The following is a 17,566-nucleotide window of genomic DNA, read 5'->3' as shown; positions in this document are numbered from 1 at the left end:
TGGCAGCAGCTCTGTGGTGCAGCCGAGGGAGGCTCAGGCTTCGCCAGCATCAGTGCACGGGGCCGGATCGCAGCCAGGCGGCTCCCGTGCTGTCTGCCTACACCCTGAAGCACTAGCTTGGCCACCTTGATTTCAGTGGGGTTCGAAACCCGCCTAGAGACAAGCACACACTGCAAAATAAGCTTTGTTTGGCAGGCTGGAAGACAGCCACGTTTCAGCTGGATTTTCCTAACACAGTGGGAAACAGGAGGCAGGTCCSGCTCTGCCGATGAGCCCCCCTCACCAGGGCAGGGCAGTTTGGGGGGAGCTGCACAACAGCAGTGGAGAAGCCTTCCAGAGAGACATTTTCCTCCTAATTACTGTGAGCAAATGCATTTGTACACCCTGAGACATGAGATTATATATCCCACCTTGATCTTTTATCCTCTGCAATGTAATCCTGCATGTTCAAATACCTGCAGGGCCTGCTTCAAATTCCTGGTGGCAGGCCATTCCTCAGGTTAACTATGCCTAGCAAACTCTGTTGTAAAGACAAAAACACGGGGCTTCCCCTGCCGCTCAGAAAACGTCAGAGGGAAACAGTTCATTCAATGTGTATAATGACATTTTAAAACCAATGCATCATAGTTACACTGAAGGGTAACACTAATCCTCCTGCCCCAAATAACCATCTCTCAGCTGTTGCTAGCTCCATAGTTTTGGATGAAGACTTTTTATTTCAAAAGACATTTTTACTGTTAAAAAAACAAAACAAACTCTCTACTGTGGGATGGGAAGGATGGTGGAGGAGTTATAGCCTGGCAGCAGAAGTACCGGATGTGTCCCTGGTTTATTAGATTTACCTTAGTATCTACTTCTGTTGGGGATGTTTTTCTCTATTTTTAGAATACGTCTGAAGAGCTGCAGCTACCTTTCTTGCCTGGTGCATTAATAAACAACCACATACATTATGCATTTGGGAAGAAGAGGAAGGGGAAAAAGTCTTTTCAGCCAATAAACCTCCACCAAGTCCCGCCACAGAGGGCATGACTGACCACCACCTTCTAAAAGCAACAACACAACCTGAGAAGGAGCATAAAGTTGTTCTTAAAGCTTCTTGCAACCTACAGGCACACAGCAGAGGCAAAGCCTGAAAAGGTGGTGCTGGAGGCAGGTGGATGCAGCCACTGCGGGACGGCCCTTCAGAAGATGGCATCTCGTCCTGCTTCCTGTGGGGGCCGTGCTAGGGGCAGCAGGACCTCCCTGCCTGCCTGCTGGTGCTCGCAAGGCACATCAGTTCTGCTTTTCTCTGCTCTCAGCTGGAAACCACACTCCCGAAACCCCAAGGGTAAGCAGACCTCACACCCGGGAAGGCAAYGCGCGCGGTGCTCCCTAGGCAGGCTGGTGCATCTAACTAGAGGTGAGAGGACTTGCTTCTCCAGAGGCTCAGGTGTGGGCAGTCTGTGTCCCCAGGGCACTGATGGGGCAAAAGATGTTAGCGAGACCCCTTTTGTTCTGGGAAAAGATGCAAAATCTTCTGAACAGCCCATTGCTTTGGGAATCCAAGTGTATCCTGAGAGAGCCCAGCAGCTGAGTTGCTCATCAGAGATGAGAAAAACCTTGAACCCTGTGCTCAGCTGCCTGACTGTGAGCAAGATCTGACATTTCTGCTGAGGATGCAGGTCCCCAGCAGCCTAAGCCAACCCAAGYTCATGCTGCTGTTCCCTCTGCTCCACACCCCATGCAATCCCAACTTGTCTCTTGTGCGACCCTGTAATAAGCCAGTTTGGGAAGCTGAAAAACCAGAAGAGATGCATTGTGAGCTGGATTAACCACACAGCCCAGCTCTTCCCGCTAGAGCCCAGGCACCGCTGCTGCGGGAGACATCACTCCTCCGTGGGGTGGCTCATCACAGACCCACTGAGGAGGCTACACCAGGGTATTTGTAAGCAATTTTTGGGCATTAGAAGAAGCACTGATGACCAAATGCAGTCACTGAGGTCCATCTAGCTGCTATCACCTCTCCAGCAGCAGCCACTAACCGTGCTTGGGGAAAACAGTAAAAGGCACAAGGCAGGCACAGCGTGCTGTTTTCCTGTTAGGGCCTCTCGGCTTTCACCAGTCACAGGCGTGAGGGCTTCCATGGCTGGCAACAGCATTTGGACAGTCCTGTTTGAAAACACAGCAATGGATTAAAGCTCTGTGAATTGGCCTGGTTCACTCCTGACCCCGCTTACACGCACTTTATCCTTAATGCTTGGCAGCAGAAAGCTGCATGGACCTACGGAGGCATTTCTTCTCTTCCCTGCAGACTACAGACTAGGACTCCTGGCTGCTGCCCAGCCAAGCACGTACATTGCTGTCCAGACCTAAAAATACCAGAAATGCCCATACTTGTCTAGAACAATCTGTCTGCATGTGATTTTGGTGGGAGTCTTGGAGCTGTTTCTGTAAGAGCACCTGCAGAAATTTACTTTACCTGGGAAATCAAGGTCACACCTGAAGGAAGTCTGCACACCCCAAGGACAGCAGCTCCCTGAACTAATTTACCTGCATGCTCTACCCTCTAACTTTAACCCCTTCTAGTAGCAGTAAGAGGCTCTGCAGAACATAAGCTAATCTTGAATGTCCAACTCAGTTACACCAAAAAGTCAACAACAAATGTTAGTACAGTAGCCAAAGTGTCCGGCCTTGCCCACAGGGCTCAGTAGGAGCTCTGCCCTGCAAAGACCACACGGCCCAACCACACAGCTGCAAAGCCCATGCTGCCCTTCTGTATAAAAATGCTTGCTTCTATTTTGGTAGAAGCAGGTTGTTCTAATCTCCGCATTTAGTGTTTCTAGATTAGGGTAATTCCACCAATAATCCTCCTTCTTCAGAAACTATTACAATCCTAAAAAAGATGCAACTTGACCAGATCTTATTATATAATGATACGAAATATAATAATTATGTAATTATATATATATACACACACACACACACAAGATACGACATAAAATACTACTTGGGAAATGTTGCATTCAAAGAGGGATCTCTAGGATACAAAACGTGCTCTACAGGTTGCCACGATTAGATTAACTGATATTTCATTTGAATAATGTGAATATTAAATTGGCTTTGCTTATACTATATTTCTAATTAACTAATTAGATTGACTTTAATACAATTCATCAGGTCATTGATTTCTCCTGTTGTTAGGTTAAAATGTTAATTTACAGCTGACAGAACAACATATCGCTGCACTGAGCCTTCCTGTAGAAAAGCTTACACCCCAAAAAATGCATCAAAAATTATTCAAAGGTGTTCATTTACATGATCTAGAATACTATACACAATGAAAACTTCATATACCATTTATCAAAGAACTTTAAGTGCAAACATCTTTTAACTACTTTTAATAAATTTACACACCCAATACAGGAGACAGGCTATATCCAAAAGCATCAAAATCTCTGCAAAATGTGAAGAAATGCTGTCAAAACATTAGGTTTGAATAGTTCCTTAAAACATTACTGCTTTTGAGTTTAAATTATTTTTTAATTATGTAACAGGAACACTGGGTAAATCTAGACAAAACATCAAACAAAACACCTTCTGAAAAATTAAATGTCTATGAAATTAATTCACATGTGCTGCCAGTGCATATTACCAGATAAGACTGGCTTTAAATAACCACTAACTAGGCTTAATCAAATTTTGTTCTTAATTCAAATTTTATTTAGAATTAAAATTTATAGTTTAAAAAGTATGCACACTCTGTAGGTATAAAAGTTTAAAAAAATACATTGATTTACTGATAAATGCTTCAGGTTAAATTTACATTTTCATACATTATTATATTGCAATAATTGTTTTGCATCTTTTAACACTTATAAAAAAATAAATTAATGAGATTGAATAAACCATTTGAAACCATGCTAAAATAATTCCTTAAAAAAGAGTGACGACATTTGTCATAACAATTCTTAATCCCTTGCTACTGTAAATAAATAACTCTACAATTAAGTAATATATGGAAGTATGGTGTTAGCAAAAAAGCACTTACCCACATGGTGAATGGAAAGTCATGGTGGGATGTCAACATTGTACCAAAAAGATAGAGAAAATTAAATTCTACCCTGCCAGCTGAYAAAGACTTGGTGTTTGAAGTCTCAAAACAAAATAACCATCTAGCCCTGACCCTTCCAAATCCCCCGTTCCTCACTGAGGGTGACCTGCAAAGGAAAAGCAATGAGTTTGTTTCTTTTTTTGTTAGAGCAACTATCAAAAATCTGTAAGCAATTTGATAACTATTTTTGGTTAAACAAAGAATGTGTTTTGTTAACATGAAATGTTAATTATTCACCATAAATGACTAAAGATAAAAGATGATCCGAGAGCATGGCGACAGCTGAATCTAACCAAGCCACAGCAGGTTACAATCCCACCCACATGCCCCAGACAGCGTAAAAACTCAGCTTTCCATTTTTTGGAGACCAATTTAACTAAAGGATTCAGAGAAAAAATAATTGCTTTTGTGCAGAATCTGAGACCTGCCTCTCTTCCAGAGAGAGCTTAAGCACTTCTAACAACCAGCAGTCAGCCAACGGTACCTCAGCAAAACTACCTGAAACTGGAAAAAAACAAGTATCAAAATGTCAGAAATAAGGTAAGAGGTTACAAGGACAAAGCCAAAAGTCTTTAAAAAGTAAACACCTTCCAGGCCTTCTTTATGTATCAAAAAACATGGAAAAAGAACCCTAAAAAATGAACAGTGCCTTCATCTCCTTACTGTGCATACTTGTTACCCCTTAAAGACAGCAGAACAATTCACTGCTAGTAATCCTGGAAAATCCTTAAAGTTAATCTGAGAGAGTTGTTTTTTGTTTTTTTTTTTTAAGTATGGTTAATAGTCAACACCTGTGAACTGATGCTCCTGCAACACACAAGGTCGTTTACATTAATCATTTACCCTGCCTTCTCTCCGGACATGTTTCTGTGCATAAATCAAATGCTATGTTACTGAAGGGGTAACTTAACCTTGGCATCGTTAAACATGTTTTCTTAGAAATGGTACCCTTACGTAATTTTTATTCTTTTCCTTTTCAAAGGTGGCTACAGACACATGCACATTTATACATAAATATATACAAACAAGGTTAGAAAAATATTTAATTCTTGCTTGTTTAAATAATTACTGAAAAGTGTTAATACATGAATACATTAATAATTGTACAATTAAAACTTTATATATAAATATTATATATATATAAAGCATTTCTCATAGCAGCCATTGCATATATAGTAAAATGAGTCTATCTAAAGTTCATGCTGCAAATCTCAGGCCAAGCAGCGTTAATCCTCTTCTGGGAGGAGCGTCTGTACCAGAATTAAAATCTCGGGAACGAGGAGTTCTAGTTGTTACAGATAGCAGAGATGTTGCTTTGTCTTCTGTCAGATATTGCCCAAACTGCCTAAGTGCATAGTATTTTTCGGGAGAAAATGCCACCACTTTGTAGAATCACTTCATGTTCTCTATGTTTCTGTCTCAAACACCAGAGGATCAGGCCAACACATTCTTCTAACAAAAATGTCGAAACATAATGGAATGTCTTAAAATGGATTTGTTAATTCAAGGTGGACCATGGCCTTATGATGGTGTGTTTATGGAAACAGGCACTCCACACGCCTTTATGGGGAGCCAGGTGAGGGGCAGAGAAGCACTAGAAGGAGGCATCGTGCAGGACAGGAATTAATAACTCATATTTAGTTTGTTTTTGTTGAGTTCCCTTTCCAGGTTTCCTATCAGAGTATCAATGCTTTCCTGCAGGTCTTTGAGGTTCGCTCTGTGGTCCACTGCTGAATCGATCCCTTGCATTGTCAAATAGCTCTGAAATGTGTGTTCCTTGGGAATGGACTGTGGGTGCTTTATCAGGCTATCTGACCCATCAACTTTGCTGCTATCATCCCCACTTTCTGTGTCTTCTGAAGGGACATCATCGTAATCTGCTTCATTTGGGCTCTCTTTTGGGTTTAAGAAATAGTTTTCCCCACAACTACTCCAGTCTCCTGCATAGCGGTTACTCGAAGGGCTGTCTAGACCTGCTGGTCTTGGCCTAAGAACCCCAGACATTTCAGTACCACTCAAATTCAACATCTGAGGTCTTTGCTTCTTAGGTCTCAGGTAATTCAGGGATGACGGGTGCTCTGAAAATGCATTCAGATGTGTTGGGTCTTTGGCAGTTGAATGATGTACTAGAGCAAAGAAGAAGTTGAAACAAAGTCAGCTGAATTCATATTGCAACAAGAAGCAAGCCATGAAAGAATGCCCGTTTTCTTCCCTCTACATTACACCCTAGGAACATGCATGAATACATGCAAAATTACAGCCAACACATTCCACTATTATGTTTTCTGCCATTGTTCGATATATTTAATTAGAAAAACTACTGTAAAAGCTCAGTTTTGAAGATTCATGCCAGATTCAAACTGCAACTGAGAAAAGTCTATCTAAAAGTAGAAGCTTCCAGAGCACTGATTAAACTCACTGCATGAGTTAATCACCATCTAGCTCTGGTTCAAAGAGAAGCAAACAGCTCAGCTCACACACCTCTTCCAGGCTAAAAGGGATAACAGAAAGCAGGCACAGCATAAAGTGGTTAAAAACACAACAAAAATACCACTGCTGAGAAACACCTAGAGAAGCTAAAGACACACCAGAGTTGAACTCTTGCGTTTCTCTTTCGTTCTACTGTTCTGCACTATTAATAGAAGCTCATTTGCATTAATTTCTCCAGGCAGCCACAACCCCGTGTCAGAAGTACACTCAAACAGGTTTGATGGTCGTGTTACCTGAACTCATGATTATACAGCATAAGTTACTAATAGTGTCCTCCATTGTTACTGGCTACCTATGGTAAACAGTACAAATATTTTTACTGGCCTGTGCCTGTTAAATGTCTGAACTGCAAAACTTTTGGTTTTGAGCAGACCATAACCTCTTGTAATTAGATACAGAGACTTTCTATTCCTGTTCACTGCTGGAAACGTAGCATACATAAACACTTACAGAGCAGAATGTCACTCATTTTTTTGTTAGATTCCTTGCAGTTAAGCATAAAGCTTAATCCTGAGATATGCCAAATGTTTCTCTTTCTGGGTCCACATTACAGGTCTCTCCAGAGAATTTTAGTCTTACTTTACATTTTGCACAACAACATGCAATAACTATCGCTGTTTTTTTTCTTCCTTTTACAATAACAAAGGCTTTCTGTTTGGACTATGTTCCATTAAGACGAAGGGCCATGGGTTAACAATAACTTGCCAGTATTACATGTTCTAACCGAACAAGGACCATTTGTTTTCAGCTGGAAAAATAAGGAAATTGAAGTATTGCAAAACATCTTTATTATCAAGTTGTCTATAAATCTACAGGCAGATTAAGTTTAAGAGACTAGCCTGTGATCTTTTCATGTCCAACTGTTCTGTTTACATTATACGAGTGCTCACTTGTTTACATTTCTGCATTCATATTTTACTTCAAGTTCAGCACAATCTGTCTTGCACAGTTCTTGAAAGCCAAGGGACACCATTCAGCATTTATTGCAAGGTGAATGAAAACTCTACCACTTACCTTTTACATCCTTGACAATAAATGTAAGCTCCTATGTGTAGAGAGCTACATCTAGTTGATTTGGTTTCCCACAGCAGTCATGCTGTAAACTAACCCCAAAGTTTTGTGATTAGCTTCTGTGTCGTATCTGCTGCGCAAACAGCTCTTGATCTCCCTTCTTACAGCCACATTTCCCATCTCTCCTGCACTGGCTTTAGTGGTTGTGCAGCCACCTGGTACAGCTGACTCCAGCAAGTCCCCTCAGCTCACTGATCTGCCTGAAAACTTCTTCATTTCTGGCAGTCAGCAGCTTTGGGGCTGTACCAGCTCTACAGCTGGTGAGGGAGGCAGCAAGAAATGTCCTAGCTTGCCTCAAGTCAATCAGGAAGCTGCATCGTAAGTCAAATTAACTCTTATTTTCAGAGTTTTGTCCGTTGCGGTCACGTCCTAAGGAGCCCCCAGGTCAGGGCCAGCGCCCACTCCTTACAGCTGGCGRGGTGCAACCGTGGCAGGAGGCGCTTCCAGGACACGGTCACTGCCAGGCCAGTAGGGTACGAGTAAAATTAAAAAGCACTGCCATTTACATGTTCCACAAGCAGCTCCTTAAGGTGCTCAGAGCCTTCAGATGGTGACGTCCTCTCAGGACCTGGGTCTGAATTTACAAGACTGGTGGAAAGCAACTCACTCAGCTGAGAATAATGGCAGAGCAGCTAGCAATATCTATTTGGAAGCAAACTATCATAAATCAGACTTCTAGAAGAAAAATTAGACAACACAGCTGAGACTGTCCTTAGGGTTTTTTTTTTTCCTCTACACTACATTAACTCTCTACATGGACTTTCTTGCCAAACTCATCTTTCCTGTTGCTAGGATATAGAGACAGAAGCAGGTGCTCACAGGCAGCTGCCTGCGGCAGCGGCTCAAGGCCTTGCCGCAGCGATACCTTCTGATTCACAGCGACCTGCTGCCAATGATCCTTTTGGCAGGAGCAGCAAGCCTAGCGATACTCCCAGGGTGGAAACTATTGCTTGCAATAGGAATGAAGAAGCAACTCGTGACAGCTGAAATCACCGACTCACCCAGAACATTCTTGATACTGATCAGTGTCTGATGCACCACAAGAAACCTTTGGGCACTTGAATGACTTCAGTACATTATTCACAAACTTGTCAATTTTGTTGCGCTGTTCCAATGAGATTCAAGTGAACTATGTTTTCTTCTGTATTTTCTTCAGCTGTCTTGATACGTCACATTTCTACTCAAGAAAGGGTTAAACCCACTCCAACAATTCTTTTATCTTAAATTTTTTTTTAAATATATATATTTTAAAAATACATACTTTTAAAAAATCCTTACAGATTTAGATAGTCTATAGATACAGATGTAACCAGAATTATTAAGTAAAGCAGAGACTATTTGAGGTGATCTGCCATAAAAAGCAAGCAGAAAGACAAAAATACAGCATAGATTTCAATCCTTTTTGTAATCATAACAACACCTTTTAATAGTAACATTTGTTGTGCATCTTACATAGTTTGATTATGAAATACTAAGCTGAAGACTACATGCTTACATGTCTAGCCTGCACTTCGTCTGCTACAGCTCATGTCTAGGAACTCGCAACAGAGCCAGACACCTCCCTCTGCTCCCCCCCCCCTTTTTTTTTTAAAACACAATTTGCCAGAAATAATTCCTTGCCAATCCATGCTTATCAGTCAGGAGCCCTTCCCTGACTCTTCAGAATAATATGGTTCAAGTACCACCTGGTGAGGAATAGGAATCTCTATCATGTTTGCAGCAGGAATTCCGCCCCCACCCTGAAAAAGCCCTTTATAAACTATTAGAAAAGTAAGTAATTCCAATATTTGTAGGTTTTTTTGTTTACCTATACCAATGATATCTATCTACTCTGCATTCACAAATGAATTAAAAAGATGTTTTTGTATGCTATATGTTTAATAATTACCATTTACTTCTCTTTTCTAGTCTGGAATGTAAACTCCTAAGATCAAAAATCTTTATTTACAAAGGCGCTCAAACAAATGTAAGTGCCTTTATCCAAACACTCCTTAAACGAGTTGTGAAATATTTTATGTACTGAGCATAGAGTGGCATAAAGTCCCTCTGGTTGTCTCAAATGCAGTCACATTGTCTGTAAGTATTGCCAAGTCTGGTCCTTCTTGGCCCTCCACATCTCCCAGATACCCCCTAAGTCTTGTATAAAAAGCCAGCCTCTTGTTAAATTTATTTTATTTTTACTTTAAAAACAAATCCAATTGGGTATGTCACTCATTTAGATTAACTGTAATTCTGTTTCATGTTTCAACTGGTGCAGAAAATCAACAGAGATGAATATACTTGAAAAGGGAGTAATAAGCTGTTTAGACGACAGGAATCTTCTCTATCTCAAAATTAAAGTGTTCACAGTGTCCAAATTTGAGAAGCAGACATTAAATTATTCAGGTTACACAACAAATTAGTTCTTCACACCATCATTAATCAGACCACTGTGAAAAGGAAGATATTACAACGTGGAACAATGGATCCGTCTTCTGTATGATCAGGTAACTTTCAACAACTACTTGGCCAAAAAGTATCTGAAAACAATAATAACCGCTTTGGATCTAATATTGTTTCACTGTATTATTCTCAAACTCTCCATATTACAACTGAAAAGCGACAATATCTTAGCCTCTCTTGTGACTTCATGCAGTGTTTGCRTAAGAGGACACCACAGTTCAATACCTAATTGCCAAGCAGAAGAAATGCAGAGAAACTCACCCTGGGCTGAAATCCAAGGCTCACTGATGTCACTATGAATATTTCCACTGACTTATGCCTCTCTGAATACCAAGGGAAATATGAACACTGGAGAATTATTTCCCATTCAAAAAGGAAACCTTAGCAAAAATAATTATCTTTGCTTCTATTTTGGTCACTGAGAGGATCAGAATTTCACCTCCCTTCTTATTGGGGACTGATCGCAAATTGTGCAGAAGTACATGAACTACTCAGGTTAAGAAGTAGAAGCTAAAAGCTATATATATGGGTTTTTTTTCAAAGCAATTCTCCTTATGCAGAGCTCTGGAGAAATGACCTGAAGTTGCATAGCTTCTAGCATAAGGATGTCACCAACTCCACCAAATTACAAATGCAAAAAAACACCTTGGGTCTCTCAGAGACCAAACTACTAACGATACTGACACATTGTCCTGAACTGTCAAAGCAGGAAAGCAGCTTTAAAACATTAAAAAAAAAGCCAAAACCTAAACACTCAAACCCTAATTAATATGCAAAAGCATTATTGTCAATGGGTTTGTCCTCCCTGGTTGCTTTACTCGCATAAAGCACTTTCACAGCTTTTTATATTATATTCAAACTATCATTTGGTAAGGAAGTAATTAAAACTGCAAACTTCCCATTAAACAAAATGGCAGAATACAAAGAGTAGATTATAATTGTCACGTTTTCTTTACGTTAAGAAGTTATGCCATATTACCTCATATTTTAAGAATCCTGATACTACTCCGTTATCCTGTGAATTGGTCTACATTGTCACACGTAAAAACATACAGCAATGGTTTGATATTTTGCTTTGATCAGACTCATGAAACATTACCTGGCCATAGCTGGAGCAAGTAGTGAAGAACTTCTATGTGCTTTTTGAAGTCCAGAGCACTAGCAAGTTCTTCCGAGTCTATGAAGACTCTGTTGTTATGGTTGCTGGTCTCCTGCCTCTGGCTCAGTAACACAGGACCAAAACAAACAGCTAAATTCTGGCATGTCATCTTATTTACTTCGTGGTAAGAAGCCACTAACTTCAGGTGATCCAACAGCATCTTCAGGGTAGCCTACAAGAAAAAAATACATTTCAGGAAGCAAGATACTAGACTAATGCAGTGTTATCCTAATGTTTTTGCTCTAGAGGGATAAGATTAAGGTTGCTAGTATTATAGCTAAGGTTTTTCTGCCAACACCCATTGACGCAACATCTAAATCCTGAATAAAAAAACTGTACTAGACTCCATCACAGTACCAACTAGTTAAGACAGACTGTCTAATAAAACTTAGCTTGTCTCTTACCTGATCTCAGTTTTATGTGGATGAGTTTTCTTGCAGTGGAGAGGGACCATCAGGGAAAGGAGAGAAGCTGCAGAGGCAGCACAGAATATCCATTTACATTAAGAAATAAAGAAACCCTCAACATGACTTCAGCCCTAGAACAAGCTCCAGAAGTCAGTTTAGCTTTATCAAAAATGACCTCTGGCTAGCTGTCTGGTTATCAAGTCTGCTGTAAGTGGAAATGATTTACCTGAACTCTAAAAAAATAGTGTCATTTTAACTGCTTAGCTTGCAGAGATAATTTGTGAAGGTACATTCTATTTTAATTAATATCAGAAATAAAAGTTATATTTTATGTATGTACATATTATGTTACGTTTACTCTCAGCTGTCTAGCACAAAAATATCTGTACTTCAGGAAGTGAAATTACTTGAAGGGTATGATATTATTCATCATTAATACACATACCAAAAAAAAAAAAGCAAAGCAAATTCTTGATTTACTCATCCTTCAGTATATCACATCCTTTGCATTGCTAGGAATATTTACAGTAGGTCTTCCATCATGAATGAGGAAATCCATACCAAGTAAGCATTTGAGCATTTGCCCAAAATGTACAAGCTCTCCTAAATCAGAGGGCACTAAGAAGAAAAGCACCACCTCAGACAACCCAGCAAACCCAGCCCACTGAACCTGTTCCACCCAGAGCACTATAACATGAGATGTTAGAAGAAAGAACTGTGAAGTTAAGCAATATCTCATGATGTCTGTTATAAACATAAAAGGTAAGTTCAACTTCACTCAATGGAAGATGACCATTCATTCTGCAGCACACACTATCCCACACAATTTTTCTTTCTTAGCATGTCCATGGAGGACTTTGCACACTTGCAAACACATAAGTCAAAAGACAATAAATCCCAAACCCAGCATTACGCATCTGGTAGGCCAATAGAGTTAACAATGGCTCTGCATGCAAAACCTACACAGTACCCAGCCCAAGGTACTGCGCAGTCTACTCGCTCTCTCCCTCTTTCCCAGTAAAACTAGATAACTCTGGTTTTCTCTGTAGTTGGATTTGGCAGCTATCTGACAGTACACATCATTATTACACTGCATAATATGGGAAGCTAAGGCTTTATTGCACATATTTAGGAAAAGGAATGCATTTCCTCATTTAGTCATGGCATACAGAACAAAGAGCTCCACAGAAATGTAGCGTGACCCTGCATGGGAATAATCCGTGATCTACCATTTAAAAAAAACGGCATTCACAGCTTTTCATTCAGTTTTATAGAGACAATATAAAATGCAAACTAAAACACATCTAGCAATACAGAGCCCTGAATTACTAAGAGCATGGAAGTACTTTCAGCCAAAGAGGCAGAACATCAAGAATCCATGTAGACCTTTAATTCAGAAAACAGGCAAACACGTTTGGACATATTTTACGTCCAGTGTGTAAAATGTTTCTTTATTTTCTGAAGCTGGTGATTTATCACTTGAACATGCTAATATTGCTCACCTTCTCAACATCTGGCAGGCAATCCAGGAGGGCTGCTGTGTGCTCAGAATCACTTGGGTCATTTTCACAACCACTTGCTGTCATTTTCAAGGGATTTTTCACCATGGCATCCAGCACTGCTTCATACAGCTGTTTGGTTATCAGGGGAGAAGGCAGCTCTCTCAGATAATCCTTTAGGACACCTTCACAAAGGACACAAGAATAGCTGCCTTTAAACAAGCTGCAGACTCACTTTTCAGAATTGCTTGGGAGTGATAAAGCACATGAACTTCATTCATCTCATGAGAAAATCACCCACGTAAGTTACAAACCTCTCACTCAGGAGTGAGGGATGGGAAAACAACAGTAAGGATACAGTAAAGCATTGAGAGAGTACTTGAGAGATTATCATATAGTAAACCTAAAAGCTGTGAGGTCCCACTGCAATGCCCTCACAAAGCCAAAAAGCAGCAGGATCTCTGCCTTCTAGCTGCATCCTACAGCACCGCGAGCCTCAGCGGTTCCTCTAAGATCACGCATGAAGGCTCACAGTGAATTAAGGACTGAAACCAGGTGAAAAAAGGTGCTTTCCAGAGAAGATGGGTGCACGTAGGGGCTGCTGCGCATGTGGAGAGCAGATACCCCGGCTCGTCGTTCTCTCCAGACAAGTGGGAGAGCATTTCTCCAGATCCTCCTCCTGATCGGGGCAAGAGAGAGGCAAAGCAGCACTCTTGGCAGCCCACCTTCAGTCCAAGGAAAGGAGCTGGTATGAACACCAAAGCCTCAAGCCTGATGACACATCCTGCTTTTGATATGCCTGGCAATTAATTGCTTTCTGTTTAATTTATTTTGAATTATAAAACTATGAGCAAAAGTCCCAGYGCTCGTGCCACACTCCGTGAACCACACGGGGTTTGCTCATCTAACAAAGCAAACCAAACACCTTCCTTGAGAGGGGAAACATCAACCCACCCCTGCCTCTAGCTCCTGTGTCCCCTCCAAGTACGCCATTCACATCTGCTGTGGGAGCCATAAAACAGATCTGCGGCCACGGGACATGCTGGCTACAGCAGCCATTCGCTAATACACTGGTCTGTGCAGCCTYGTCCTCGGCAGAGGAGCCTTCGGGTCCGGGAGAAGCGGGGCCATGTTATTCCTATCATCTACGGTTACGTGATTTGGGACATGCATGGGGGGTAGATCTGCTCCTGCAGATCTCTGCAGGGAAATATGCTCCCTGGAAAAAGTGACTTGTGCAGAGTCATTGCCACAGTCCCAGCACTGAGCTCTCTCACCCGCAGAAAAGTACCACACCGCGCTAGAAGTCGGAGAAGTGCTAGGGCAGAGGCTGTTTCCATGGGATGCAACAGCCGGGCAAGCGCTTCACTAGACCTGTGCTCCTAATGCAGACACAAACCAACAAGAAGCAACCAAGTTGAGCACTTGCATTCTCCATAAACTGGTTTTAAAGGCTGGCTGATACTTCAAGTTTGAGTGGGGTTTCAGTGATTGTAACAATAATAAAAATAATAAAAAACTCTACAAGACCTCTAATAGGAGCCCCTTGGAAAGAACACAAACATAATTCTATCCAAGGGCAACATATCCAGTAAAAACAACAAAAATCTTTGAAGGAAATAAGCTTTACCTCTGCCTCCCAGCAGCTTTTATTTTCCTTTTAAACAATTAAGAAAATGCACTCTATGCCACAAACAGCTAACCATTTTAGCTAGACCACAGTCAAATTTAAATACTTTAAGAAGAAACAGTGGATTATAAAAACTCTTAGAAAGGCCTGTCCTTAAGCAGCCTGTCCTCTGGTAACGGAAAGTTGGAAAGGGAGAAGATGGAGATTTTTTGGTATGTACTCTACACAGCCTTGTAAAAATCCAAATCACGGCAAATACCATCGAYTTTGTCCTATTTAACAAAATAACAGTTCTCATAAACTCAGTCTTTATGACCTAGCTGTAAACTGAACTGTATGGGTTTTGGGGTTTTGTTATGAGGTCATTTCTAAAAAATACAGGGAATGGACATTAGCATTTTCCCCTTCATAGCCATGTTCACATGTGGATTACTTGTAAAAGTGGGCTATCTGTATATATATATATATATTTTTTAAAAAAAGATGACTGCACCTAGTGCAGAGAGTCAAGCAATATTCCAAGAACAGTGCTAACTGAAGCAGAATCACCCTCTGGAGCAGCCAATCTCTCCCCGCAGTTTAAGGAAATGGGGCAGCAAAACAAAAATTATAACTTTGCAGATCACCATATAGCATGTAACAACCCGCACTGTGTTTAAAATGGGAACATTCCATCAGGAACATGAAAAATGAGAACACCATCCTCCTATTTCCTGAAAACACACATTCCTCCCCCCTTCCCTTCTTTTAAGTGGAGCAGTAACAAATACGGCACATTTCCAAGTGGCTAGTTTGATCATAGTATACCTTGTTAAATGACTTACTCATGTTGGCACATCTCCCACCCCATCTTTTTTATTTTTCCTCGTTTTAGAGGCCCACTCCATGTGTGGATTAACTAGTTAAAATATTTATGACACAAATGTGGCAGAAGTCAGTGCTGCACATCATGGTTTGGGATGTTTTCCTTTTTCCACAGGCAAAACTAGCAAAAGATGCTGACTTTTATCAGGGTTCGTTTCAGCTGTGCTTTTTTGAAAGAAAAAGTCTGAAGTCAGAATTAGCTTGCAGTAGGAAATGAGAAGAAGGTATGTCTTAATCAAATCAATTTATACTGTTGCAACGCTCGCAACCATCTATCAATAACCATTTAGAAGGGCTTCCTCTAATACCATCCACAGTCACAGGACTTCTCCCTGCCAAAGGGCTTTCTCCTCTTTAACCCTGTGTAACAGAACAGTTTGGGAGCCATGGATGTCCTTTGACCGTTCTTAATCCTTTTGTTATTCACTCTAAATTAGCCCTGTGAGAGGCTGCAGTTWTTTTTTTTTAATGAAATTATGCTTCTCCCTCCTGCCTGCCACCTCACTACCACAGTCTCCTTGGCACAACCACTCACCACACAGAACAAATTTGGACAGCAAGCAAAAATTGCCATCCACTTCATTAATTCTTCATTTTTCTGACCCACTGAACTGTTAACACCATTACATACTTTATTCAGAGATATGAATTCACATGGATGAGAACAGATGTGATGCAACAACATTACTACTGGTCAGTTCCTAAAACTGGCAGCACACGTTATTTTGAGCCACGAGCGCACTTAATTGTGTGCAAGTCTGTGCCAGTCCCAAGAACATTTCTCAGTGAAGATTTAATCATTAAATGTTCATTCTTTAGTCTTAGAGCTGTCAAAAAAACCCAAAAAACTTTATAATCTTTTGAAAAAACAGCGCTACTCAAATTTCAAAAAGGACACAATAAGGCACTTCTCTTCAAAGCAGCCAAGATTTATGCTGAAGATTCATATTTTATGGAACACGTGTTTTGGCTTATAGAAGTATGAATCATGTGCATCTGCCTTAGCATTGCAAACACAGCAGTAAAACATTAGGGAAAACATTCTGCATCTACCAAACTCCCCAAACATGTGTGCAATAGGTTTTGTGGGCTCTTTCATTCCTGGTACGAAGCATGGTGGGTACCTCAGGTCTGTGGGCAAAACCTGCATGCTTGCCTTTACGTTGAGACCACACTGTTTACAATTAGAGATATGGTTATATTTTAGTAAGTGGAAGTCATTGGTGCAAACATTTCCTCCCTGCTCCCTCTGCTACACACAATACCACTGCATTTAGTCTTTCAACATGGTATTCAAACACAGGGACTAGTGGAAGTTACACAGCACAGCTGCAGTGGTACCAGAGGAAATGTATGCATTTTTAAATGTAGCTCCTAAAAATAATGTTTCCCTCTAAGTMAACTCTTGCAATCTAACATACAAAAGCATATCCAGTAGTCTTCACATAAGACATGAAGCCTGTATGCTTTTGACCCTTATAAAACAAATTCTGGATGCAAAAATTGTACTGCAGCAGTACAAACCAAAAAGGGACTATGAGTCCAGGAGGTTCCGCACATTCACTGATACTTCACCATCAACATCTTCAAAAACGCCTAGAGCAATGTACATTGTAATATTAAAGAGTACTTTTCTATTTCCCCACTGCATCATAGGCTCATGATAGAAAAAAACTCAAGACTAGTGCAGCCATCCTGCCATTGCTTTTTTTTTAATCTATACTGAGCACTATTCCAGGTCAGATTTCAGTTTCAACCAGTTATGGTTGGTTCTGAGCTTACGATGTGCTCAGGAACTCAAAATACTTATGAAATATCACAAACTCTTTTTTATGCAGATAACAAGTTCCTATACCCTCCCCACCATAAGCCTGAATCAGTTCTGCAAATACTGTTTTATCGTAGATGATTGTA

General features: G+C 40.7%; 1 protein-coding gene across 7 annotated transcripts in view; it reads right to left on the bottom strand.

Annotated features, from left to right (window-relative positions):
- Positions 1-2,054: 2,054 nt before the first annotated feature.
- Positions 2,055-17,566, bottom strand: part of SYDE2 (synapse defective Rho GTPase homolog 2) — a 63,161-nt gene continuing 47,649 nt past the window's right edge. For 5 of the 7 annotated variants that reach the window (XM_026057600.1, XM_026057601.1, XM_026057603.1 and 2 more), the window contains exons 8-10: positions 13,162-13,343; positions 11,193-11,424; positions 5,165-6,216 (exon numbers count right to left, since the gene is read on the bottom strand). In XM_026057600.1, coding sequence (XP_025913385.1) covers positions 5,714-6,216; positions 11,193-11,424; positions 13,162-13,343 — 917 coding nt within the window. In that variant the 3' untranslated portion in view covers positions 5,165-5,713. Of the gene's footprint in view, positions 2,149-3,029; positions 4,197-5,164; positions 6,217-11,192; positions 11,425-13,161; positions 13,344-17,566 lie in introns of those variants that run through there. The other 2 variants (XR_003252151.1, XM_026057606.1) reach the window with 2 other exon arrangements.

This window comes from Apteryx rowi, unplaced genomic scaffold, assembly GCF_003343035.1.
Source record: "Apteryx rowi isolate R43461 unplaced genomic scaffold, aptRow1 scaffold_14, whole genome shotgun sequence".
Taxonomy (NCBI): domain Eukaryota; kingdom Metazoa; phylum Chordata; class Aves; order Apterygiformes; family Apterygidae; genus Apteryx; species Apteryx rowi.
This window is presented reverse-complemented; position numbering and strand designations above follow the sequence as displayed.